Here is a 23995-nt window from a genome sequence, read left to right as displayed (position 1 = left end):
GTCACATTAATGTTGTTTTAGATGTATATATATGTGTGTGTGTGTGTGTGTGTGTGTGTGTGTGTTTGTGGGTAGATGTGTGTGTGTGCAGGTATGTATACATATATACATATACATAAATATATCTGTGCTTATCTGTAGCCTTCTTGGGGGAGGTAGGGGATGGAAAAGAAAAAAAAAGAATAAAGTAAAAAAAATGCATAAAAGAAAAAAAATAAAATTATAAGAAAGTAAAGAAAAGATAGACAGTTAAGGATACAATGTCTTCTATTATTATATATACTTTCTTGAAATGGAAATTTATGAATCATCCTCATTGTTCCACTAGCCACATAAAAATATTTTGGTTTTGTTTTCTTTTTCCATCTTTCTTTTTCTATTTTGTTTTTTCTTATTTTTCATTTAAGTTTTTAATAAGTAAATGCATTTTAAAAAATCAAGAATGAAAATCACATAGTGAGCAATAAAAGGCACACTGTATGAGCAAGTTGTAAAATCCACTAAGGAATTATAAAGAATAGATATTAAAAATATAGCCAAGAAATCATAGAATAGGAAGAGAAGATGGACTTGTCATGTGGCAAGGGAAAGGGATGATGGAGAACAACAACAGTACCTTAAACAATGTCAGAAGTAAGGAAAACCTGCAGCATATTAATTTGATTCTCTGTGGCAAACTTATATGGAAACATAGACAAGAGTCACACGGTATGGGAAAGCATAACTGAGTTGATATCTTCATAATAGAAAGCACTTTTATATTAGTAAAACTATAAGGTTACAGTCTCACTTGAATATTTGAAAAAATATATTTATTTCATAATTTGGGAGAATATTTGTCTAAAATATAGATATTAAATTTGTTCTCAAAGAAGAAATGAGTATCCACTTCCCTTCATTGCAGAAGTTAGGAACTGTGAATGTGAAACATAGCTGATACTGTCAGCTGATACTCAATACATTAGTTTTACTAAGCTTTTTTTTTCCTTTTCTTTTTTAGTTTTTTGGTACAAGAGATATTTCACTGGGGTGGAAAAGGGAAAGAAAGTATGTTCTTAAATGAAGGTGATATTAAAAACAAAAATATGAATAATAATTTAAAGTTTGGGTTTTTTCCCTTTTGGGAGAGCAACTCAATCCATTTTGCCCCAAACTCCTAGCTGGGGGAGATAGGGGGAAAGAAGGAACCAAAAAACCCCAGAATAATGACCTTTGTACCAAATATGCATAATCAAGCTAACCTGAGCTTGATTACATTAGTGTATGTATTCTTTCCTTCCACTCAGTTCTCAGTCCTTGCTTCCATTTTAATAGAATATCTTCATGAGTTGTGAATAAAATATGTTTATCACTTGGTAGTCAACCCTCTGGTGACTTTTGCAAATTTGGTAATACTGGTACTTGGATTACAGAAAACACAGTCCAAGAACCTACAGCAAAGCATGTGATCAGAATTTTGGGAGATTAAAGTATTATTCTTAAATCACAAATTATTAATATGTCTGAAATCAGTTTTAGAAAGCAGAAACATTACAGTTTATATTCCTGGAAAGAAGTATGGAGATGGTGTTGATCAGCAAGTTACTTTTTCAGTTCAATCCAGTTTTTGGTCTTTTATTGATTTGGACTCATCCTCAAAGAGACATGTTCATAGAAACAGCACTTTAATTGGTCAAGTGGTGAGTATGACCTTTTTTTCTTATAATGCTTGACAAGTAAATTTAGTTACAGCTTATATATTTAATCTTTTCAATATAAAATTATTCCATATCTTCAAAACATTACAGATGAATAATAGTAAAATTGGGATTAAAAACTATTTCAGATGTTTCCAGCTATTTTGAACAGGTAGTGAATCATATTAATGAAGGATAAGTAAAAAATGAGGTATAGAGACTAGACCTATCATTTTACTATGATTCCCTCATAAGGAAATTGCCTTCATCAATGCAGGTGAATACTTTCCCTGCAATTTATATTCTTGAGTTGCCAAGGATTGAGAGATTAAGTGATTAGTCCAGAGTATGGACTATCACAATCAGTATGTATATATTAGAAGTATTTTTTTTTGGGGGGGGACCAATTCTCTGTCCACAGTGAAATATTGCTTCTTGCAAAATAATACCCAACATTAATAAAGAGTGGAAAGAATCTAATAGAAAATAAAAATGCTTGCACCAGAAAAACATGATTATGAATAATTTCTGGAAATTTTTCACCTTTAAGGTTAGCCTTAAGCAAAATTGTGAAGAAAACAAAATTCTTCATTGCTGTCCTCCTTAATTTAAGAATCCCATTCTAGATATTTAATGACTTCATATATATATATATAAAGAAAAATTTTAAAAAGCGCAGAGAAGAAAAGAATAACCTACAAAGAAACTAAAAAGATATGGTCATAAATATAATTTCTTCTATCATTATATGTGTTTCTTTGAAATGGAAATTTATTGTTATATATTTTGAATCCTCCCTGATTTTCTGTTATATGACAATGTTTTGTTTTCATTTTCTCTCTTTCTTTTTTCTATTCTTTTTTTCTTATTTTATATTCAATACAATAAATAAATTTAAAAATATATATGTATGTATGTATGTAGGTAGGTAAGTAGATAAGGCTTTAATATTTGTAAAGCTACTGCATACTTACAGCATTTGATCTTCACAACAACCTTGTAAGGTAGATTCCCTTGTTAGCCCCATTTTATGGATGAGAAAACTGAAATTGAGAGCAATTAAATTGTGACTTGCTGAAGGTTACACAATATATCTGAGGCAGTTGTTCCTCACTCCTAAGCCCAACATAAAAGACCAATATGCCATATTCATGAGAAGAGCTTCTATAAAGGGAATTCCTCACAGTTGTGAAATCACAAAATCATGCTAAAACCTGAAAAATGTTATCTAGATTTTAGTAGTATCAAGTAGTTACACCTTATATTTCTAATTATATGATTTATAAATTGAGAAAATCTTGAACTTTTAAAAATTTATTATTTGACATAGGATTTCAGTTTGATTCCAGCTAACCTTATGGATGCATTTGGATTGTTGATTTATTGTAACGAATCATCTCCTTGCCACCCAGTTCTTCCTTCTGTACAACATAGTTTAAAAAAAGCCATTGATCCTGAAAAAGTGCTTTATGAAACTTCTAAAAAGTTTACAGAACAAGATTATGAAAAGGTAACTGAATAAATGGACTACATAGAAGATTCTTAATAATGACTCCCAGATTTTAAAACTGGACTGATTTTAAAGATTTATTTACTTTCATTTAGGCTCTCCCTGCCCTTCTTTATTTTAGTATGTATTTCACTGATTTTTAGTGTTTGATATGGAACCTATTTTCTAACATCTTTATTTTTAATTTTAGAATATTAATATACTCTTCAAAATTAATGTAATAAAAAAGTAACTGTATCAGGTAAGAATTAAAGTTTTCAGGAGGTGGGTTTTTATAAGTCCATTCATTTTTAAAACTATAGAGCACCTAATCACCAAAGCTTTGATAGTGTTTATAAAAATTGAAAACAAAGTAAAATGTCAAAAATCACAATCTCTAGATCTAGAAAACTTGACAAATCTAATTGTTTGATAAATAATATATATATTTATAAAGACATGAAAAAGAATTTTTAAATTATTCTACAAAAATTTTATTTGATTAGCGAAGCAAGTAATTATTAAATCATGTATCTTCTGTGATGAACAAGCCTAGTATGCTTAAAGAAAGCAGTTTAATTTTGAAAGTAGAATCAATGTGAATCAGATGATGATATCTCTAATTTTTTTAAGGATTGAAGAATTTCACTATTAAATTATTTCAATTGAAAATATCTCCACATTGGGATAAGAAAACTGGCCAGGGTATACACGGACCTTGTCTAGGTTCTGTGAAGTATGACTTTCAGCAAAATGTTATTTCAGGGAATAGTTTCATATAAATAATGATATAGTTGCAGGAATGAGCATGTCAAGTTAATTGTGAGCCTACCTACTTAATTAAATTGAAAGCTGTACATTGACAAGTCATGGGAAATAAGTTGAATAAGTACATGGGATAAGTCTTTGAGAAATTGTTAAGGCCAAGCAAACAAATGTAGATTTGATATCAGGGACTATTTTGGTTTTGTTTTCATAGCACCTAACATAGAACTTGGAATGTAATAAATATTTAATAATGTTTGCTAAGTTCAACAGTGTTAAGTGAGCTCAGACAGGGAACAACGGGCAAGATAATTGAGAGAGAGATATTGGCTAAGAGGCAGTTATGGTAATTCAGGTGTGAAGTCAGGAAGGCCAGATGTTGAGTCATAAGATCATAAGAAGGGACCTCCAAGACCTTCTAGTCTGACCATCTCATTCTTCAGATGATGTAACTGAGGCCCAGAGTAGTTAAGCAATGTGTTTGAGGAATCATAGATATAAAGTGGCAGATCTAGAACTTGAACTTAGGTTCTCTAATTCCCATCTTTTCATTGCACCACACCAGTAAGAAGTGAGGAGAAAAGAATTAGATTCCAAATACAGTGCTCTTTCTTTCTACTGCATCACATCACTATTCTTCATTTTATTGAAATTAAACAGCAGACTGTTTCATATCACCTCTAGAAATTAATATAAATTGCATAAATGAACATTTATTAGAAATGACTACTTTAGATTTTTATACAATTTATAAAATTTCAACCTTTTTAACTATTTTTAAATTTTAGCTCATTGCTTTTGCAAAGAATCTACATGTGGAGATCAGTTTGGAGGCAGAAAAAATGATTCATGGTTATTACCTAGCAAGTCGGAGAATCAGAACAGATTCTATACATGGATCAAAGCTATCAGCATCAGCATTGAAATGTTTGTAAGTATTTAATTTTCATATTTAAAGTTTTAATTCATGTAGGTATTTTATGCCACTTATTAAAATGTTAAAAACTTTTCACAATGATGGGTCTATCTAGAAGATACTCCTTTACAAAAGCATAGTAAACAATCATATAGAATTTAAAAGACCAAAGAGGAGAACCCACATGGATGAAATGAATTGAAATAACAAATGAAATAACTGAAATATATTCTAAAATCATCTCCATGTTTGAGTTTTTCATCTAAATATAGTTCTTCTGAAAAGTGCAAAGAATATAATATCCTGATGTTATTGTTTGTTGATTACAAAAAGCATTTGGCAATAGAAGAAAGTGAAGGGGGCGGGGGCAGCGGTTCTGGAGCCGTGGCAGCCGCGGCAGTGACCGCTCTGTGTCGGTGGTCAGTCGGTCGGACGGTCGCAGTGCCGCACACAGAAGGGCTGGAGCCGTTACCGCCGCCAGGACATGATCCGAAACGGACACGACGCCGTGGATTCCTCCAAGAAGCTCAGTCCGGGGACCAAAAGCACCGTACGGGTCTGGTGCGACGGCTGCTATGACATGGTACATTATGGGCATTCAAACCAGCTTCGTCAGGCACGGGCCATGGGAGATTACCTTGTCGTAGGGGTCCACAATGATGAGGAGATTGCCAAGCACAAGGGCCCTCCTATCTTCACTCAGGAGGAGAGATACAAGATGGTCCAGGCCATCAAGTGGGTGGATGAGATTGTGGCTGGTGCTCCTTACGTCACTGCCCTGGAGACTCTGGACAAATACAACTGTGATTTCTGTGTTCACGGCGATGATATCACCTTAACTGTGGATGGGCGGGACACCTATGAAGAAGTAAAGAAAGCTAGGAGATACAGAGAATGTAAACGTACCGAGGAAATCTCTACTACTGATCTAGTTGGCCGAATGCTGCTCATGACCAAGGCCCATCACAACGGCCGGGAATTGCCTTCAGAATACCGGGAATATACTGACAACTTTGGCAAGTGCCCAAGGAGCCATAGCCCCTGGACCGGAGTGTCACAGTTTTTACAGACATCTCAAAAGATCATCCAGTTTGCTTCTGGAAAGGAGCCAGAACCAGGAGACACCATCATTTACGTGGCTGGGGCCTTTGACCTGTTCCATATTGGGCATGTGGCTTTTCTGGAGAAGGTTTACCAGCTTGCAGAGCAACCGTACATCATTGCAGGCTTACATTTTGACCAGGAGGTGAATCACTACAAAGGAATGAACTACCCCATCATGAATATGCATGAGAGAACACTAAGTGTGCTGGCCTGCAAGTATGTGGCTGAGGTAGTGATTGGAGCCCCATATGCTGTCACAGCTAACCTCCTTGATCACTTCAAGGTAGACCTGGTGTGCCACGGAACGACCGAGGTCATGCCTGATAAGGACGGTTTGGACCCATACCAGGAACCCAAGAGAAGGAGCATCTTTCGTCAGATCGATAGCGGCAACAGCCTCACCACAGACCTCATTGTTGAGAGAATTATTAAGAACAGATTAGAGTATGAAGCATAAAATTAAAAGAAAGAAGCTTGGGAGCTAGCTGTCCTGAAAGCCATAAAAAAAATGAGGGGCAATGCCAGAAGGGACAGCGGTGCAGGTGGAGAGCCCTTGTGAGGCCTAGTCCCAAGCAGCTCAAGCAGCACGCCTACCCCTCCTTCCCTGTCCCCACCCTGTCTTCCTCTGAGTGGGGCACTGCCTTTGGCTCTGCTCACTTTCTCTTGCCTTTCTGAGTTTAAAATTTGTCACACCTACCATTTTAATGAAGCTGAGGCCCTTTTTAATCTAGGCTGACTTGGGAGTAACTTGAAGCCTCTCCTGATTAGGCCAGCAGGGTGCTGAGATGGGAGGGGGAGGGGGGGACAAGGAGAGGGGAGTGGTGGAAGCGAACTTTTGGTGCTGGGTCTCCCGGAGTGTTTTTGGAGGGTTTGTATTCTCCAGTAACACTTCTTGCCTAGGCTCTACTGCTCTGACTTCATAGGAAAACAGGAGGACCTGCCAGAACTCTGAACATTTGGAATCCGAGCCACTAGCAGGTTCTGGCTGCTCTTAATCCCAGCTTCCCTTCCCTTGGCACTGCCCACCTCCCAGGAAGGGAGAGGAACAAATCACAGTTGCCTGGGGCCTCGCCTAACATTAAGCACAATCCTAATGGACTTAGGAAACTTGTCTTCCACTGTCCCCCAAAAAGCGGGGTTTCCTCTGCCTGGCCCCCATCCAGCCTCACTTCTTGGCTGGCGTGAGGTGGGGGGGAGAGGGGGTCAGCCATACCCAAAAGGGAATGATCCAAATGGTGACTTTCTTTCTCCTTAGGAAAGGGATTCCACCTCCCTAAACTTCCTTGCCACCTCATCCCTTCATTCTCCTTATGTTGAGAGTTATACTCCAAAGCATCCTGAGCCTGAGCTCTAGGGCCTTCAGTTTTCACCTGCAACTTTGCTGCCTGGGGCCCCATAATCCTCCCCTCATCCTGCTGCTCCCTGTACAGACTTTGTATTCTGATTTTTGTATCAAACTGGCTGTTGTAAATTTCTTTGTCAGTGGAACTTAATAAAATATGGTGGGGATACTTGCAAAAAAAAAAAGAAGAAGAAGAAGAAAGTGAAGATTTAAAGGCTCTCCTTCAATAAGATTTCTCTTGTGCATTTAAATCATGTAAGATTTTTTGATGAATGCAACCACAAATACAATTGTCCAACAGTTTCCTGTTATTGATGTTATTGTGTCATAAAATAAAGCAAAGGAATTTGCCACTGTTATAAAGAATATCTACTTCAGGGTTAAAATGAAAGAGATATTCCCAATTGTAGAGGCCTTCTATAAGGTCCTTTTTGCAGATAATTGTGCTAATTTCATCATGCCCCAGAACATTCCAAGACTTCCTCAGCAACAATTTCATGACAACTCCAAAGAGATCAGACTAATATTCTATACAGGGAAAAGTGGATGAAAAATGCCTATTCTCCAACTAAGGCATATAATTGAAAGGCTAATACATTTAGTTAAAGAAGGGAAGAGAATAAACATTTATATAATAGTGCCTACTCTAATCAGGCACTATGCTGAGCACTTTTTACAAATGTCATCTCATCTGATCTTCACAAAAACTCTGAGATGTAAATACTCTTAATGTCCCCATTTTACAATTGAGGAAACTGAGACAAATAGAGGTTAAGTAACTTGTTCAGGATCACAAAGCTAGTAAGCATTTGAGACCAGATTTTAACTCAGGTCTTCCTGACTCCAGATGCAAATAAGCTGCCTCCATTAGCATGTGTGTATTTATATAAATATATATACACATGTGTATATAAATATATATATACCTGTAATTCACTTTAATATAAAAATCATTGTCAGTTCTCTAAGAATCAGTATCAGTTCTCCTGAATTTTATTGCTTCACTTTATTTTGAAATATGGAGAATAGAACATTTAGTATATTAAAATATCATTTCATTTAAATTATGGAGTTGAAATTGAAATTTGAAATTATTTAAAAATTGAAAATAAAATAACATGAATAATACTGGACATAGTAGCATAATCATGTATAATACACAAAAATAAAATGTTTTAATATGATGGAATCCATGATATTTCATATTTTCAACAACAGAAAAAATTACTTAAATCAGAAGGTATTAAAGAGGGAAGAGAACTTAAGATATTTAGTTCAATTCCATCATTTTAAATGTGAGTAAAATGAAGTACAAAGAGCAAAGTGATAAGTCCATAGTATCAAACCACAGTTAGTTAGTGGCAGACTTCTTTCTCACTGAGTTTTCTTTCTACCTTACCACAGTCTTTCTGACTTTAGCTTGCAAATATTTGAAAAACTTATATTTGCTTATAAGATATTTTTCTTCAAAGTAGAAAGGTATTTTGAATTAAAACTATAATAGCCTCAATTTACAGATTACTATATTGATTTAAATTAAGGACAAGTGATTTTACTGTGATGATTTTACATTGGTTCACATTATAATTCAAAATAGGCCCTGGAATTCTTTCTCCCATCTCTCTCATTCCCCATATATACACATAACAGAATCATGAATATGAGAATTCTTTTTGCTTTAGTAGGAAGGAACTTATTCTTGCACTTCTGAGGCTGAATAGATCTTCACACTTGAAAAAAACTGAAAGACTTTTAAGGGTGGGTCTATGAGAAGCATTTCCAGAAAACTTTTTCTTATTGTAAAGATGTTAAAAAAGACATCAAGTAAAAACCTTGTTCATTAAGAGATGGTTAGGAACCATTTATAGTTACATGAAAAAATGCTAAATCATTATTGAATCACTATTAAATGCACATTAAAACAACTCTGAAGTACTACTCGCAACTCTTAGGTTGGCTAAGATGACTTCTTGTCAGATAATGATAAATGTTGGAGGGGATTTTGAGAAAACAGGGACACTAATGCATTATTGATGGAATTGTGAAATGATCCAACCATTCTGGAGAGCAATTTGGAACTACACCCAAAGTGCTATGAAACTATGCATACCCTTTGACCCAGCAGTGCCATTACTGGATCCTGTATCCCAAGTAAATCTTAAAGGAGGGAAAAGGGCCCACATGTGCAAAAATGTTTGTAACAGCTCTTTTTATAGTAGTAAAGAACTAGAAAGCTGAGTAGATGCCTATCAATTGAACAAGTTGTGGTATAAGAAGGTAATGGAATATTATTGTTCTATAAAAAATGATGAACAAGGTGATTTTAGGAAAGTCTGAAAAGATTTACAGGAACTGATGCTGAATGAAACAAGCAGAACCAGGAATATATTATACACGATAACAGTAAGAATGTGCTATGACCAATTATGAAAGATTTAGTTCTTCTTCATGGCACCACAGGTAGGGGTATAGGTAAACAGCTGGTTGGAAGGAGACTGAAGAAAATTTTTTCTGGCACAGATCTAGAATCAAAAGGAGTGATAGCATTTTCAGTCACAGGTGAGAAGGGGCTCTGGTCTTAATTCTAGGGAAGAGAGGAGGCGTGTGGTTATTTACAGAAGAGTGGGGATCCTGACAGATTCCCAGACAGAGAGGAACACTAGCAATTTCAACTGAAAGAGAATAAGGGGCCTGGTTGTACAGATCCAGGACCAGGAAAAGTGCTAGCAGTTGTGGCTACAAGGAAACAAGGTACCTTCCTGAGTAAAGACCAGTGCACAAGCCAGGAAAGCAATGACTACATCTCTCTTTAGATCATACCACCTTGGAAGCACTGAAAACCTATAGCCCCTAGAACTAATTCTTAAAAAAAAAAAAAACAGCAAGAAAGACTTGAAGCTTGGAACAATACTTCCTTCACCTTAGAAGCAGAGATCAAATTTAACTTTAAATTAAAAATTAAGAAATAGACTGGAAAAATGAGTCTGACCATAACAAGTTACTATAGTGACAGGGAAGATCAAGACACAAATTCAGAAGAAAACAATAGCTACATGCAAAGCCTCAAGAAAAATGTAAATTGCAAAACTTTTTTTTTCAGCACTATTGTTTCAGAAGCACATTTTCCTCTAAAGAAAGGATGGTATTACAAAATGAATACAGAATCCCCACCTTCAGAGAATTTAAAATCCCATAGGGGAAGGTCATAAGCAAAATCCAGTTAGAGAAAGCTTAATGAAATAAATGCTATAGAATAGAATAAATATGGAAAATTACTGGTAAATTGAGAAGGTTCAGTTCTGGGAAGGGAGGAAAAAGAGAGGGAGGGTAGAAGAAAGGAAAATATACCATCTTTGGAAATTTTGAATTCAATTATATAGTTGTTTGTATTGGAATTAAATGATTTTCATTATTTGTCTAGAAGTCAGCTTCAGGAATTCATAAACAACTTCCATTTTGAAAATAGTGTGGTTGAACTCCTGGTTTTATACTGTAATACTTGGTAGAACAAGGAAGACACTAGGAATATTTTTAATAAAAAAAGAAAAAAAAATTAAGGCTCAGATATAGGAGGATTTTACATTGGAAACTTTATGGAACCACTTTGGCATACTGTTCAAATTGTCTTATTAGGTACAAAGATTTTAAATAAGGCAGAGTAAAACAAAAAACATATGCCAAAGGATTTTAAGAAATAATTTTCCTTTAAAAATTAGGCTATCAAGTAAAAATTCTAGATTTCTTGATGAATTTTAGGTCCTCACTAAAAATGCATCTAAATAATTACGCTTCTATCTTATATTTATGATTATATAATATGTATTTGTATATTTTTTAAAAAGAAAAAACCATATGTACTTCAAATATATCTCATTTAATAACATTTTAAAATATTCTATTTTTTTCATTACTCTATTAATAGAAAAAATTAAATCCATCTACTTTCTTCTATAAATTTACAAGAGTGTAAATTTTTTTGAAATCTGTTTCTAAGTTATCTGATATTTGGAAAATTAAAAAAAAACATGCTAAGGGAAAAAATGTGAATTGGGTTTTCTAGGCGAAGATACTGGAGTACTTTGCCATTTCCTTCTCCAGCTTATTTTATAGATGAGGAAACTGAGATAAACAGGATTAAATGATTTGCCTAGAGTTATACACAGATGGTAAGTGCCTGAGGCCACATTTGAATTCAGGAAGAGGAATTTTCCTGACTCCAAGAGCAGCATTCCATCTGCCAAAGAGATTCTGGAAGAACTCAAAAAGGATTTAAAAAACATATGAGAGAAAGAAGAAAATCTGGGAAAAGATAATGCAAATAATGCAAGATAATTATGAAGTTAATGGCTTGATCAAAGAGGTACAAAAAAAAAAAACAGCTTCAAAAATTAGATAGGCATGGATAGATTTAAGATGATAGAAAACTAGCTGTGTGACCCTGGGCAAGTCACTTAACCCCCATTGCCTCAGGGGGAAAAAAAAAGATGAAAGAGAAAAAGCTCTCCCAAATTCCCTTTTGAATAACTTTATACAATGCCTCAAAACAAATTCTGGAGTAGCACAATACACAAAAAGGATGAGGTGAAACAATGTTTCATCCAAATTCTGAAGTTACCAGATCAAGTAGGAAATACTTCAAGAAACAATTCAAGTATCATGGCTATAGTTAAGTTCACATAAGATTTAGAAGTTTTCATATGAAAGGGGCAAAAGGCTTTGATTGTGAAATTCCAGAGAGCAAAGGAGCTATGATTACTACCAAGAATCACCTCAGCAAAAAATATTGTCCTTCCAGGGGGGAAATGGATATTAAATATTTAACAATATTTAGAATAATTATTTAATTAGATAATTAATTATATTAAATAATTAAAGGATTTTCAGGTATTCCTGATAAAAAAGACTGAAGTTGAATAGAAATTTGACTTTCAAATATAAGACTGAAGAGAAGTCTAAAAAGGCAAAGAGAAATCATAGGGAATTAAAAGAAGGATAAATCTTTTACATTCCTACATCAGAACATTCTTAATAGAGAGAGGGTAGAAGTATGAGTTGAATATGATGAAATGATTACCTAAAAAAAAAATTAAGGAGTAAGAAAGATGAATGTACTGGGAGAAGTGTAAAAGGAGAAGTAGAATGGGATAAATTATCTCATGTAAAAGAGGCACAAAAGAACTTTCAAAGTGGAGGGGAAGATAAGAGAGGTGGGCAGGAGCACATGAATTTAATTCTCATCAGGATAGTCTTAAAAGTGAGAAATATATGGATTCAGCTATCTTTCCCCACGGGAGAAGAAAACAGGGAAGGAGATAAGATAAAAGGGGGCAGAGCAGATTGAAGTAAGGTAGTAATCAGAAACAAAACACTTTTGAAGATAGGGTGAAAGGAGAAAGTTAAATAGGAGAAATAATATTATAGAGGGATATATAGTAATCATAATTGTGAAAAGGTTTTTATAGCAAATTTCCCTGGCAAGGTCTTATTTCTCAAATATATCAAATTTTAAAAAGAACCATTCCCCAAATAATAAATGGTCATAGAATATGAACAGGCAGTTTTCAACCAAAATAATAAAAGTTATCTATAATCATAGGAAAATATGCAATAAATTACTAATGCTTAGAGAAATAAAAATTAAAATAACCCTGGGGTACAATCCCACACCAATCAGATTGGCTAATATGATAAAAATGGAAAATGACCAATGATGGAGAGAATGTAGGAAAATTGAAATACTGGAAATGGGAATTGATTCAACCATTCTATAGAGCAAGTTGAAACTGCAAAATGGCTATAAAGCCATATATACCCTTTGACCCAGTAATACCATTACTAGGTTTGTAATTCAAAGATATAAAAAACAAAACAGAAAAGGACATATATGTATAAAAATATTTATACCACTTTTAGTGGTACCAAAGAATTAGAAATTGAGGAGGTAACTATCAATTAGGGAATGCTGAATAAGTTGTAAAATGTGATTCAGAAGAAGTGCTGTTGTGCTATAAATGATGAGCAGCATGTACATAAACTGATGCATAATGAAATAAGCAGAGCTAGAAGAATGTGGTACACAATAGCAGCAATATTGCACAGTGATCACCTAGGAATGACTTGGCTATTCTCTGCAATATAGTAATCCAAGATAATTCCAAAGGATTTATGATAAAAAAAATGTTATCCATCTCTGAAGAAAGAACTGATAGAGTATGATCACATATTAAAGCATACTCTAAAACTTTCTCTTTTTTTGTGTTTTCTTTCACATGAATAATATGAACATGTTTTGTATGACCACACATGTAAAATCTATAATAAATCGCTTGCATTCTCAATGACAGGGAGATGAAGGGAGAGGAGAGAATTTGGAACTCAAAAAAAATTTTTAATGAATGTTCAAAAATGTTTTTATATGTAATTAGGAAAAATAAAATAATAAATCAATCTAATTTTAAATAGGAAAAAGACAAAAATAGAATGGACCAAATGGTAAGAGGCACAAAAACCCAATAAAAAAGAACAACTTAAAAGCATAATTGGTAAAAATGGAATAAGAAGTACAAAAGGTTATCTAAGAAAATAATTCCTTAAAAATTAGAATTGGGAAAATGGCAACTAATGATAATTGGGATGTTTGTTTTAGAAAATTCCCTTCAGGCAAACCGGGGGGGTGGGGAGGAGGGGAAGAACTTTTTAAATACTAGTTCCTATCTAACTGGCAAAAATAATTAAAAATTTCCAAACTCAATGTTTTAAAGCTATATGGAGAAACATATACTACTATACTCATCACTGATGGAATTTCCATTTGGGAGAATCATTTTAAAAGCAATTTAGCAAACTTAACAAGATAACCATACCTTTGACTCAAGAATTCTACTGCTAGAAATAATACTTGAGAAGAATGTTGTTAAAAGGAAAAAGAGCTGTCCATTCAAATATATTTATAGCAATATGATCTTTAATTGCTTTTTAAAATAAGTAACCAAAATGGCTACATTATGGCATATTAATATAAAGAATCTATAGGGAAATTACAATTCATTAGTATTAAGAATAAAAAGAAATCTGGAAAGATCAAAATAATGCAGAATGAAAACCAGAATAATAAAACTGTTAAAACAAAAATAAAAATTTGGTAGGTATGTGTAAAGAAAATTGATGGGGGGGGAGTCAATCAAATTATGTTCACATTGTGTTGTTTCACTTAACCAATTGTTTATAATTTTAAATCTCACTGGGTCCTTGGTGCTTTATTTCAAAGTTGGAAAAGGAGAAAAACTATTTTGGTCTTTAAGACACTAAATGTTAAAATACTTTTGACTCTTTGACTAAAATAATTATTTTTTTTCCTCTTAGAGTTTCTTTATCTGAAGCACATGCTAGGCTGAGTTTAAGGAATAAGGTGCTTAAAGAAGATGTCTTAATTGCAGTTTTATTATTTGAAACATCTCTGACACTGAAATATGGTAACAAGTTTTTAAAAACTATATACTTTTATATATTTAAAATTTTCCTAACAGTGGTATATTTATAAATGCATACTGTCATATAAAAATAAAGTCATAAAATTATAGATTTATTACAATGTGAACTTTAATGATTTTTTTCTTATAGAAATCATCAACACTATCTTAACAATAAGGTCCTTACTAAAAGCAGAGTTATATATCACTATAAATCTGTTAATTTGCTTAATTGAACATCTGTATTTTTTGAGTAATGAATGCATTTAACACATTTATGAATCCAGTCCAAATTAGACAAAGGTAGTAAAATAATTGCACTTTGTATGCAGAGTAGATACCTTAGCACTTTCTGTGCTCTTAACTTATATTGAGACTACAATCTTCTTAAAATGACATCCTTTTCTAAAGAAAATTTTAAATAAAAATTTGTAATTTGTAATCTTTGCAGCATGTTAAGTGCTTACATCAAGTATACATTTGCTTCTTCAACTTCCATCCATTGACCACTGGAGTTAATATTAGTAGAATACTGCTGCAATAAGTGCTTATATCAAGTATACATTTGCTTCTTCAACTTCCATCTATTGACCACTGGATTTAATATTAGTAGAATACTGCTGCAATATGATAGCCATCCTATATTACCTTATAATTAATTTATACCAAAAATTGTCCCTCAACTCAAAGTACAACCACCATAATTTCTTCAGTTATCCTTTTTTTTTTTTTAAAGGGTTTCAAGTAGCAAATTGCTTTTTTTGGCCCATCCCTGACCCGATTTTACTAGTACAAGTGTAATGAAACCCCTTCAACTAATGAAAGTCAGCCTCTATTATATCAACCTGCCTCCAATACAGATGACTTATTTATTAGCATCACCTATTCAAGGTCGAAGCTATTCACTGTGTAAGTTATAACCCATACATTTTTGTCACATAGTTACATTTAGCAGTTTAGTTGAAAAAAGGTATAAACAATTTACATTTAAGGAGAATATTTGTAACTCAAAAGTTGTACACTACCATTTCTTTTCTTAATTTAGGGGCTGCTGTATTTTGTATAGCTCCAAATGCATTATTTCCATTTGATCTCTGTGACGAAGTGCATTTAGAGGAAAGGGATGCTTATCTAATTCAGTACCAACAACAACTTCAAGAATTTATTGAAGCATATGGACCAGGATCAATTATTGCTACAAATGAAGAATAGTCTTGTTTGGTGAAAGTATTTTTGGTTTATTCTGGGATTTGGTGGCGAAGGAGAGGGGAAGACTATAAATAGTGATACTGTTTGTAGTGATCAAAATATAGCATGTAATCACTAGAGTATTACAATTGACAAGTCAATGAATAAGCAAAGTTGCCACATATAACCCTGCAAGAGAAACATTTCTGGATAGTATGTTATAACAGAGAATGAAAGGGATGAAAATAAAGTTAGTGTTTTGTGAAATGTTATCATATTTTAAAAATTGTAATTTATGATCTCTACCACAAGATGGAAACATTTAAATTGTGAAATGATTACACTTTATATTTACATGAACAGGAGACAAATTCCTAAAGCTTAAAATTTATGGAATTTTCAGGTACCATTAGCTGAAGTACCAAACAAATGGATTAAGATCTTAGTTCTAGATAAAGTCATTAAAGTCTCAAAAATAATTCATTATGTACAACCACCAGTTAAGACAAAAATGTCATTTTATAACATTAGGGCATATAATAAAATTTAAATTTCCCATTTATTAAAAGGGCTTTCAAATAACTCTAATTATGGTTCCACTTAGAAAAACCAAAATTATGGTATCCTTATTTTCTAGGAACCCTGACCAAGACTTCGTTGGCATAATTCTTTAAAAAGATCTTCGTGGCTTCGAAGGCTAGTTTTTTATGCAGTTATTACACAAAAAAGCAAGGTTGCATTCTGCCTTTTGCATACCCTGCCTAGAAGTATTCAGATCTTTGAGAACAAATTTAAATTCTCATCTCAATCCTTTGATTTTGAATGACAATACCATAGAACTGTGCTTGCCCCCTTTATGTGTTAGTTCTTACTACAGCTTTGCAAAGTTGAGAATGTTGCACAAATTATTCCTTTTGTAGTCTGTTGCTGTGCATTTTGTACTTCATTATAAACTTTTGTAAGCTTCCAGATTCAATAAAGATTACTTTTGCATAACTGTCACAAGATTTCCTTTTCTCAGTAATCAACTTACTTGATAAAGTGTTAATCTGTGGCTCAGATAACAAGCTTCTTATTGCAAAATCACTGTGAAAATACCAATAGGTACAACTTTAATGTGCTTTATGAAGATTTATGGGAACCAGATTTGAGTAGTGCTTATGGGACAGGTTTTCAAAAGGTAGAAACAAAACCAAAGGAAAATGGCTACTTATAAATCTAGAGCTACACATAAAACCAAGTGGGCCTTCCTTAAGGAGACATTGCTAAGGGAAGTAATGGGATTCAAGGGAAACTAGATGGTTATCATGAACAGACACTGACCCTGGAGTGAGAAAATTCAAATCCCTCTCCAGGTACTAGACAATTAAAAGCTGTGACTTTGGGCAAACCACTTTGAACCTCAAATGCCTCAAAACAAGCAAATTTGGTCACTGGTTTAGTTATAGATCACTATTTCTGAAAAGGCAATTGCCAAACTGCTCTTTTCACATTATGGAATAAAAGGAGCATCTCAACAATGTAAATATTACATATGTAACAAGAAATTTGTTACACCTTTTAAATATGCAAAATTCTTCCATTCATTTCTCCTTTCCCTTACTTCCCAGAGATGGCTACCACTAGACCCAAATTAGGTATATATACATATTATAGATCTCAATAGGCAGAAAGTTCTCAAAATACCAGATCTTGAAGAATCTGTCTGTGTGTCAAGAAACAGCACTAAAGACATAATTGGTTTAAGACTGGAAGATTGTATTATTACTTTATTTAATTTGCAAAGTACATCATGCAAAAAAATGTCTGGAAAAAAATTAAAAACCCAGAATGCAGAGTAATCAATCTCAGATCATGGCAGAAAGCAAACTATTAAGCTACGGATGAAGGTGAGAGGAGAGTGAAAAATTACCTTGAACATTTAAAAGCTGTTGGGAAAGCCTGAAGGCAAGGTTGAGAAGGGGCATTAGAGAACAAATGGAATGTGTCATGAAAGCAACATGTTGGACAGACTTCAGAAGACAGTGGATAGAAATGCCTAGCATGCATTGGTCCATAGGGTCATGTGTCTGTCAGACATGACAATGGTGTAGGAGTTGTAGATAATATCCATCATGATTCAAGTCTCTTGGGTCTTCTATTTCCCACTTGCATTACTACTACTACAGATCATCATGAGCTTTCTGAAAGTCTGTGGAAGAAACATTAAATTGACAAAATTCAATAGAAGCATCGTTTCAAGTTTAAAATAAATTATGTGGCAATTTCAAAATAAAGGGAAGCTATGTCAGTTACTAGCTTAAAGCAGGGACAAAAGTTAACCAGTATACTGGGAGCATCTTGTGTTTATACGAAGGAAGGCATTGAATTGTAAAGTACATGTAAGAGAGTAAGGTGTCAGGATATGAAAGGCCTGAAAAGCCAAACAATTTGAAGTAAAAGAGCAAAGGGACAGTGGAATAATCCACATATTAAGTGATGAGGACCCATGTAAAGATGGTGCCAGTATAAAGTCTGGTCCTTATATTAATTCCCCTTTTATCATCTAACCTTCTATTTCATTTACCCTCTGACTCTAGCCAACTATCTCAACACTTCTAGTTACATTAGAATTTTCAAGTCCAACAAATTTCTTACATGGAAGGAAAAATTATCTTAATGGGAATGAAACCAATCTCTCAGCAAATCTATATGGTGGAAGAATTGTGTCTGATAATTAAAGGTTTTGCAGGTTTATTAAAATCTGAATAAATATAAGATGAAGAGACAGAGCAGGTGGTGTTATTGTTTGTTCAAGCTTTTGCTGGTATTCAGATTTGTTAAGTCATCAAAATATTCAGTAGGGTAAACGGCAAAAACTTGTCAAATCATCATTAAACCAGCAAAGTTTCTTCCTTGAAATATTAATTTTATCAATTATCTATTCATTGGCATAGCTTCAGAAATTTCTGTTTGAATAAAAATGACTTTGGTCAACACTCCATACCAGTTTTATAGTCTTTCTGACAATAATAAAAATCAAGACTTTATCAGTAGTTTGTCCATATTACATATTTGACATACAAAATCATCTATTTTTTCCAATTACAAATTCATATATCTACAGCTAAAAATGGACCAATACAGCCTCCTCCCTTAAAAAATGAGGAAATAAATTGAGACTTGAGTCTCTAAAAATCAAGCAAAATACATCAAATAATAGACATTTATAGTGCTTTAAAGATTTGCAAAGTACTTAAGATATTATTCTACTTGACGTAACAGGGAGAATAGTAGTACAAGTATTATTTCCATCTAAAAGATGGGAAGACCAAGACAGGTAAATCAGCTTGCCCAAGATCATCCGAGGCAAGACATAAAAACACCACAGTACATGGTGGCATTATCTATTTACCAAGTGCCCCTGCACATATCAAGTTCAGATTTGTCTAATTTTAAAAAAATTCTATCAATAAACGGAGCTACTTTGACTCACCTGATGAAATAAAATCTTGTAACGGTATAAAGATCTGAATATCCATCCACAACCACCTAAGACATCTCAGGGAAGAAAAAATATACCTATTTTAATAAAAATCTTATTTCAGCTATTTACACATGGTAATTCAAAGTTACTGGTACTCAGTCTTTAGATTTGCATCAAAGTAATACTCAGTTGGGTAAACGGCATAAGGTAGTATTAGGTCATCATAGTACCACTGCTGTAAAACAGCAAAAATATTAATCTGCTTTTTAGACACAATACAAAAAGTAAAATATCTAATTCAACCCCCCCCCCCAAAGCTAACACAATATTCTACACCAAGATAAATCAACTTACTATTGATTATCTTCATATTCACAGCTCCTTCATGCCTTTCTGGCTAATACCAACTTAAAAACAAAAAACATTTTTGTGTCTTCAGAATTATCTTCGGAAAGTTTGGATGCTTTTTAATCTGGAAGATCAAATGAATAGATTTCCTTATAAATTTTACACCTTCTAACTTCTTTTTTGTATAATACCCATTTTCCAAAGTTATTAGATCAAATCTTAAAATGCTGAACTAAACAACTTATGGATCCCCTAGACACAAGTATGTGCAGCAAAATGACAAATCTGTGCCTTGAGATCACTTTGGCCACTGTTAAAGATGGAAGAAATGGTGGCAGGGAGAAATCGGGTATATTGCAACAGTCTAACTTCAATTCAAGCATCGAGGATAAATTGAACCACATGAACATGTTTATCTCAGAAGGCTCCTGAAGACAATTCTGTCTTCTAAAGAATGTGATACAGTACCAGACTATTATGTTAAGTTTGAAGCTTGATTTCTCTGGATTTCAGTTTCAGTATTTTTCTAAGATTAAAAAAAGGCAGGATGGAAGTAGAAGGTTTGGAACCAGATCTAAATCAATAATGTAAATACATTATTTGAAGAATGACATATTTTTCTATTATCTGGCCCTATAGGATAGAACCAGGAACAAGGGAATTGCAACTTAGGATCGCAGATTGAGTGTAATAAATCCATTTTACAAATGAGACCTAGACAAGTTAAATGACTTCCAAGGTCACATTGAAACTACATAACATCTGAATGACTACTGTATGTAATCTCTCTAGTTTCTATAATGTCTAGGAAAATCTTCCTATTTAAAAACTATGCAATAGAATGGACTGCCTAAAAGTTACACATCCAAAGTCCTTTCCAACTCAAAGGCTGTAGTAGGAAATGTTGTAGGAAAATCATCACTTGATGGTATAGACTAAAGTCTGCTTCCTAACTTCTAGCTACTGTTTATTACAATATCTAAACTATTATTAACACAAGAAAATTCTGAGTATCTGATATTAAGAACCAACATATTTACCTCAACATTCTTAACAGTATTCAGCATTTCTGGTGCAGATCCTGGGCAAGATCTCTTCATTTTCTAAAAGGAAAAAAAATACCATTTTAAAGTTTGAATTTTCTTGGGTTGTTAAAAGTTTACTCCAAGTAATCATATGGCACATCAGATTTCAAGTTACTTCAAGGAAGCACTCAGTTGGGTAAACGGCATTTTTTTTTTTAAATCATCATTATGCCAATGAATACTTGAGGATTCGACCTTTTTTGTCCCAGAACTAAGAGATTCTTAAGTTTTAGAATCTAATCAACTTGCACATAAAAGGCCAATTTCATCAAAAGCTCACCCGTTTAGAAATCATTTAATAAGACCAACTTGTTGAACACTTTTAAGTGTTTAATTTAAAGTTAAAACTTAAAAATTAATTCAAAATGAATTTTACTGTAACTCAACCTCCAGGGTCTTTTATTCTTGCTATGAAATTTAACAGGCTACTGAATAAAAACCAAAATCAATTAAATCCAGTTTCAGGGTCAATTAAGCAATTCATTATCAACAGACCTAACACATGAAAGGTTAAGTTCTAGATCAAAATCCTGGAATAAGAAAGCCAATATTAACTTTCAATGGGGCAGTTTTTACTAGGACAAATTTAACATCGGTGATTCAGCTTAATTAAAGTTAAAGTCCCAAATGAAAATTAAGTAGTTTTTGAGCCATGCGGTCAAGTACATACGATCACCTCCCAATTTATAAAGTTTAAATTCAAAAGAGGATCCGATATAAAGGAACTTTACTACGGGGAGCTGAAGGCACGTGCCCGGTGCAGCAATTAAGTCCAAAGAACATCGCAGGGGAAAACAGATGCTATGTACGACACAAAGGCACATGGTTTATGATATATATATATATATATATATATATATATATATACACACACACACGCACATACACAATAGAAAATATGCCCATGTATAAAACTAAAAACGTCAACATTTAAGACACAATACAACTTCTATGTTAATAAAAATCTTACAAATCAAAATCACCAGCAGGCCCTTCCGGAGGCAGCCCATTGCTCCGCTTAAGCAGGACTGCGCGACATCCCAGCTCCAGGCTCGGGCTCGGCCCCTTCTCGCCATCGCGCCCCCGCCGCAATTGGCAGAACCCTGCAGGGTCGGGGCGAGAACAGAACTCAGTCCTTCCTCCCTCAGAGGGCACCGCCAGCACCTGCCTAAGCCCTCGCCCCAACCACCCTCTCGGACTGCCGACCCGTGCCAGGAGCAGTCCCGGATCATTACCCACTTTAGGCCTACCGATCCCGAAAGGAACAGGAGGGCCCCGGGCCCCGGGGGTTCCCCGGAGCCCGGCCTGCGCGCTGTAGGCCGCAGTCCCGCATAGCCATAGGGAACCAGGAACTTCTAGAACCAGAAAGAGAGAACGGAGGCCAGCACGCCCGCATTTAAGCCGCTGGGATTACGCTCAACCCTTTCCGGGGGCAAGGCTCTGCCTTTTCCAGTGGCGGGGCTCCTCCCTTTCCGGCCGAAAGCAGTGTAAGGAAGCCCTGCCTTCACTCCCTAGGCTGTGGGAGCTTCTACTCCCTAGTTGATTTGAGAACGCTAGAACTGCGCAGGCGCATAGGGAGAATGGCCGCAGAGGCGCGCTCTTTAAATTTCGTCTGGGGGGGGGAATTGTGGAATTCGCGTCATTCCTCTGGAGTCTTCTCGGCAGGCGCAGGGGCGCCGTCACATAACCCTGTCAGCTAATGTTACAGAAGCGATGCACACTGTCTCCCACCCCTTCCCCGGGTGATCTAGTGACACGGGCTGGAAGAACCAAAGAAAATGACTGAGAAAGACTGGAGAGAGAAGGCACTAGAAGAACCGGGAAAACTGGGCAATACACCAGGGGGAGGGGATGAGGAAGGATACCAGACCACGTATTCCTCATTGTTGATACCAAATTCGAAGAGCTAACCTAGCACTAGGTGAACAAATATAACCTCAGTTTAGGTTTGACTGTGATGGCCAGAGGGATCATCGCAACTCAGAGGAATGTAAGCAGATTGTGGAAGAATATGCCCAAATTGACCTGGCTAAACATGTAATGAGAAGGTCAGAAGCTACAGGAAGAAGTAGCCTCAGGAAAGTTAATGGAACAGGTGAATCAAATATCAGTGGGGAAAAGAAGAACCAACTTCTCAGACAGAAAGACCCCATAATAGTGAAGGTAAGTGTGCAGATAAAAGTGATATCCCTGGGTAAAATTTTGACTCTGAGAATTCCAATCCAGAATCTCAGCATTTGAGAAGGCATTGCTAAATTTGTAAAATTTAGATCCCAGTTGTACTTACTATGGTCCAAAAACAAGAGCAATGCCAGAGAATCCCTATGCTAATGCAGGAAGATATCCTGATGAGGTTAGTTATGAAAGAGACAATTTTGTTATACAAACCGGAGATAAAATTTCAATAGCACAGTTATTTATCTGGAAATTTATGATAATGGGTCTGGTATGTTTCTTCAAGCAGTTCTCACAAAAATCATTTAAATTCAAGAAAGAAGATTTCACAGAAAAACAGAAAGAAAACATCCTAAAAAAGTATAAAAGTCAAGAACATTTGGACAATCCCCACTGAGTTACTATTAGCTCAGACAGAAGACTGTGATTTATTCAAGACATGAACAATCACTAAAGGACAAAAGCAAGCTATTTCCTGCTCTAAGTATGAGAATATGAAAATCAACACTAGGGTTTCCGTTAGAAAGATGGTAGATAAGGGCACAAGTGCTGGCTTTCCTTTATCAAGTTTTCTACTGTTTTGGAGAAGCTGGAAAGGAAACAGCTATGTATAATGTATATGTATAATGAATATCAGGACGCCATGGGATAGCAAATAAACTGACCAAAAACTCTAATGGTGCTCACTAAGAGAAATAGGAAGAGGAGAAGAAAAAACACAGGAAGAATAGTTCCGACAGTGAAAATGAAGAAAGAAGCATGAAAAACTGAAAATGGTATTAAATGTTGAGAAGGCCTGCCTCGTCTATGTCAAGGAGACACTGCTGAATGAAAGAGGCCCCACAATAACATATATGAGGCCTGAGAGCCCACAGAAGAAGAAATGGAAGCATACAAGATGAAAACCCAAGGCCCAGTGACCCTATGGCTTCATTTCTTAGACAGCCAGGTCTGGATTTGGAAGGAGATTGA

General features: G+C 34.7%; 2 protein-coding genes, 1 long non-coding RNA gene, 2 other non-coding genes and 1 pseudogene across 7 annotated transcripts in view; 3 read left to right on the top strand and 3 right to left on the bottom strand.

Moving 5' to 3' along the window:
- Window positions 1–18148, top strand: part of MCMDC2 (minichromosome maintenance domain containing 2) — a 39727-nt gene extending 21579 nt beyond the window's left edge. The window contains exons 10-14 of the mRNA XM_051970096.1: window positions 1513–1679; window positions 3007–3186; window positions 4719–4861; window positions 14655–14764; window positions 15807–18148. Of these exons, the coding sequence (XP_051826056.1) occupies window positions 1513–1679; window positions 3007–3186; window positions 4719–4861; window positions 14655–14764; window positions 15807–15973 (767 nt within the window). The 3' untranslated portion in view covers window positions 15974–18148. The remainder of the gene's footprint in view (window positions 1–1512; window positions 1680–3006; window positions 3187–4718; window positions 4862–14654; window positions 14765–15806) is intronic.
- Window positions 4868–7941, top strand: LOC127543801 (ethanolamine-phosphate cytidylyltransferase-like). Its single transcript, XM_051970097.1, has one exon. It carries the CDS (start codon window positions 5331–5333, stop codon window positions 6405–6407), a length of 1077 nt encoding a protein of 358 aa, XP_051826057.1. The 5' UTR covers window positions 4868–5330; the 3' UTR covers window positions 6408–7941.
- On the bottom strand, window positions 17687–22261 carry LOC127543802 (uncharacterized). Of its 3 annotated transcripts, none has more exons than XR_007949308.1 (6): window positions 22088–22261; window positions 21819–21951; window positions 20804–20866; window positions 19770–19887; window positions 19425–19489; window positions 17687–18140 (listed from the first exon to the last, which is right to left on the bottom strand). It is a non-coding gene; the product is annotated as an uncharacterized LOC127543802 (long non-coding RNA). The 3 variants fall into 3 exon arrangements; XR_007949309.1 differs by having other exon boundaries at window positions 22099–22261; XR_007949307.1 differs by having other exon boundaries at window positions 21819–22258.
- LOC127546110 (small nucleolar RNA SNORD87) lies at window positions 19563–19649 on the bottom strand. The gene has a single exon (XR_007949971.1). It is a non-coding gene; the product is annotated as a small nucleolar RNA SNORD87 (small nucleolar RNA).
- On the bottom strand, window positions 20939–21024 carry LOC127546111 (small nucleolar RNA SNORD87). Its single transcript, XR_007949972.1, has one exon. It is a non-coding gene; the product is annotated as a small nucleolar RNA SNORD87 (small nucleolar RNA).
- Window positions 22262–22626: 365 nt separating the features above from the next.
- LOC127546598 (pre-mRNA-splicing factor SLU7-like) lies at window positions 22627–23995 on the top strand (annotated as a pseudogene).

This window comes from Antechinus flavipes, chromosome 1 (genome assembly GCF_016432865.1).
Source record: "Antechinus flavipes isolate AdamAnt ecotype Samford, QLD, Australia chromosome 1, AdamAnt_v2, whole genome shotgun sequence".
In the NCBI taxonomy this organism is placed as follows: domain Eukaryota; kingdom Metazoa; phylum Chordata; class Mammalia; order Dasyuromorphia; family Dasyuridae; genus Antechinus; species Antechinus flavipes.
The sequence above is the reverse complement of the archived record's forward strand: the minus strand, read 5'-3'. Positions and strand labels throughout refer to the sequence as shown.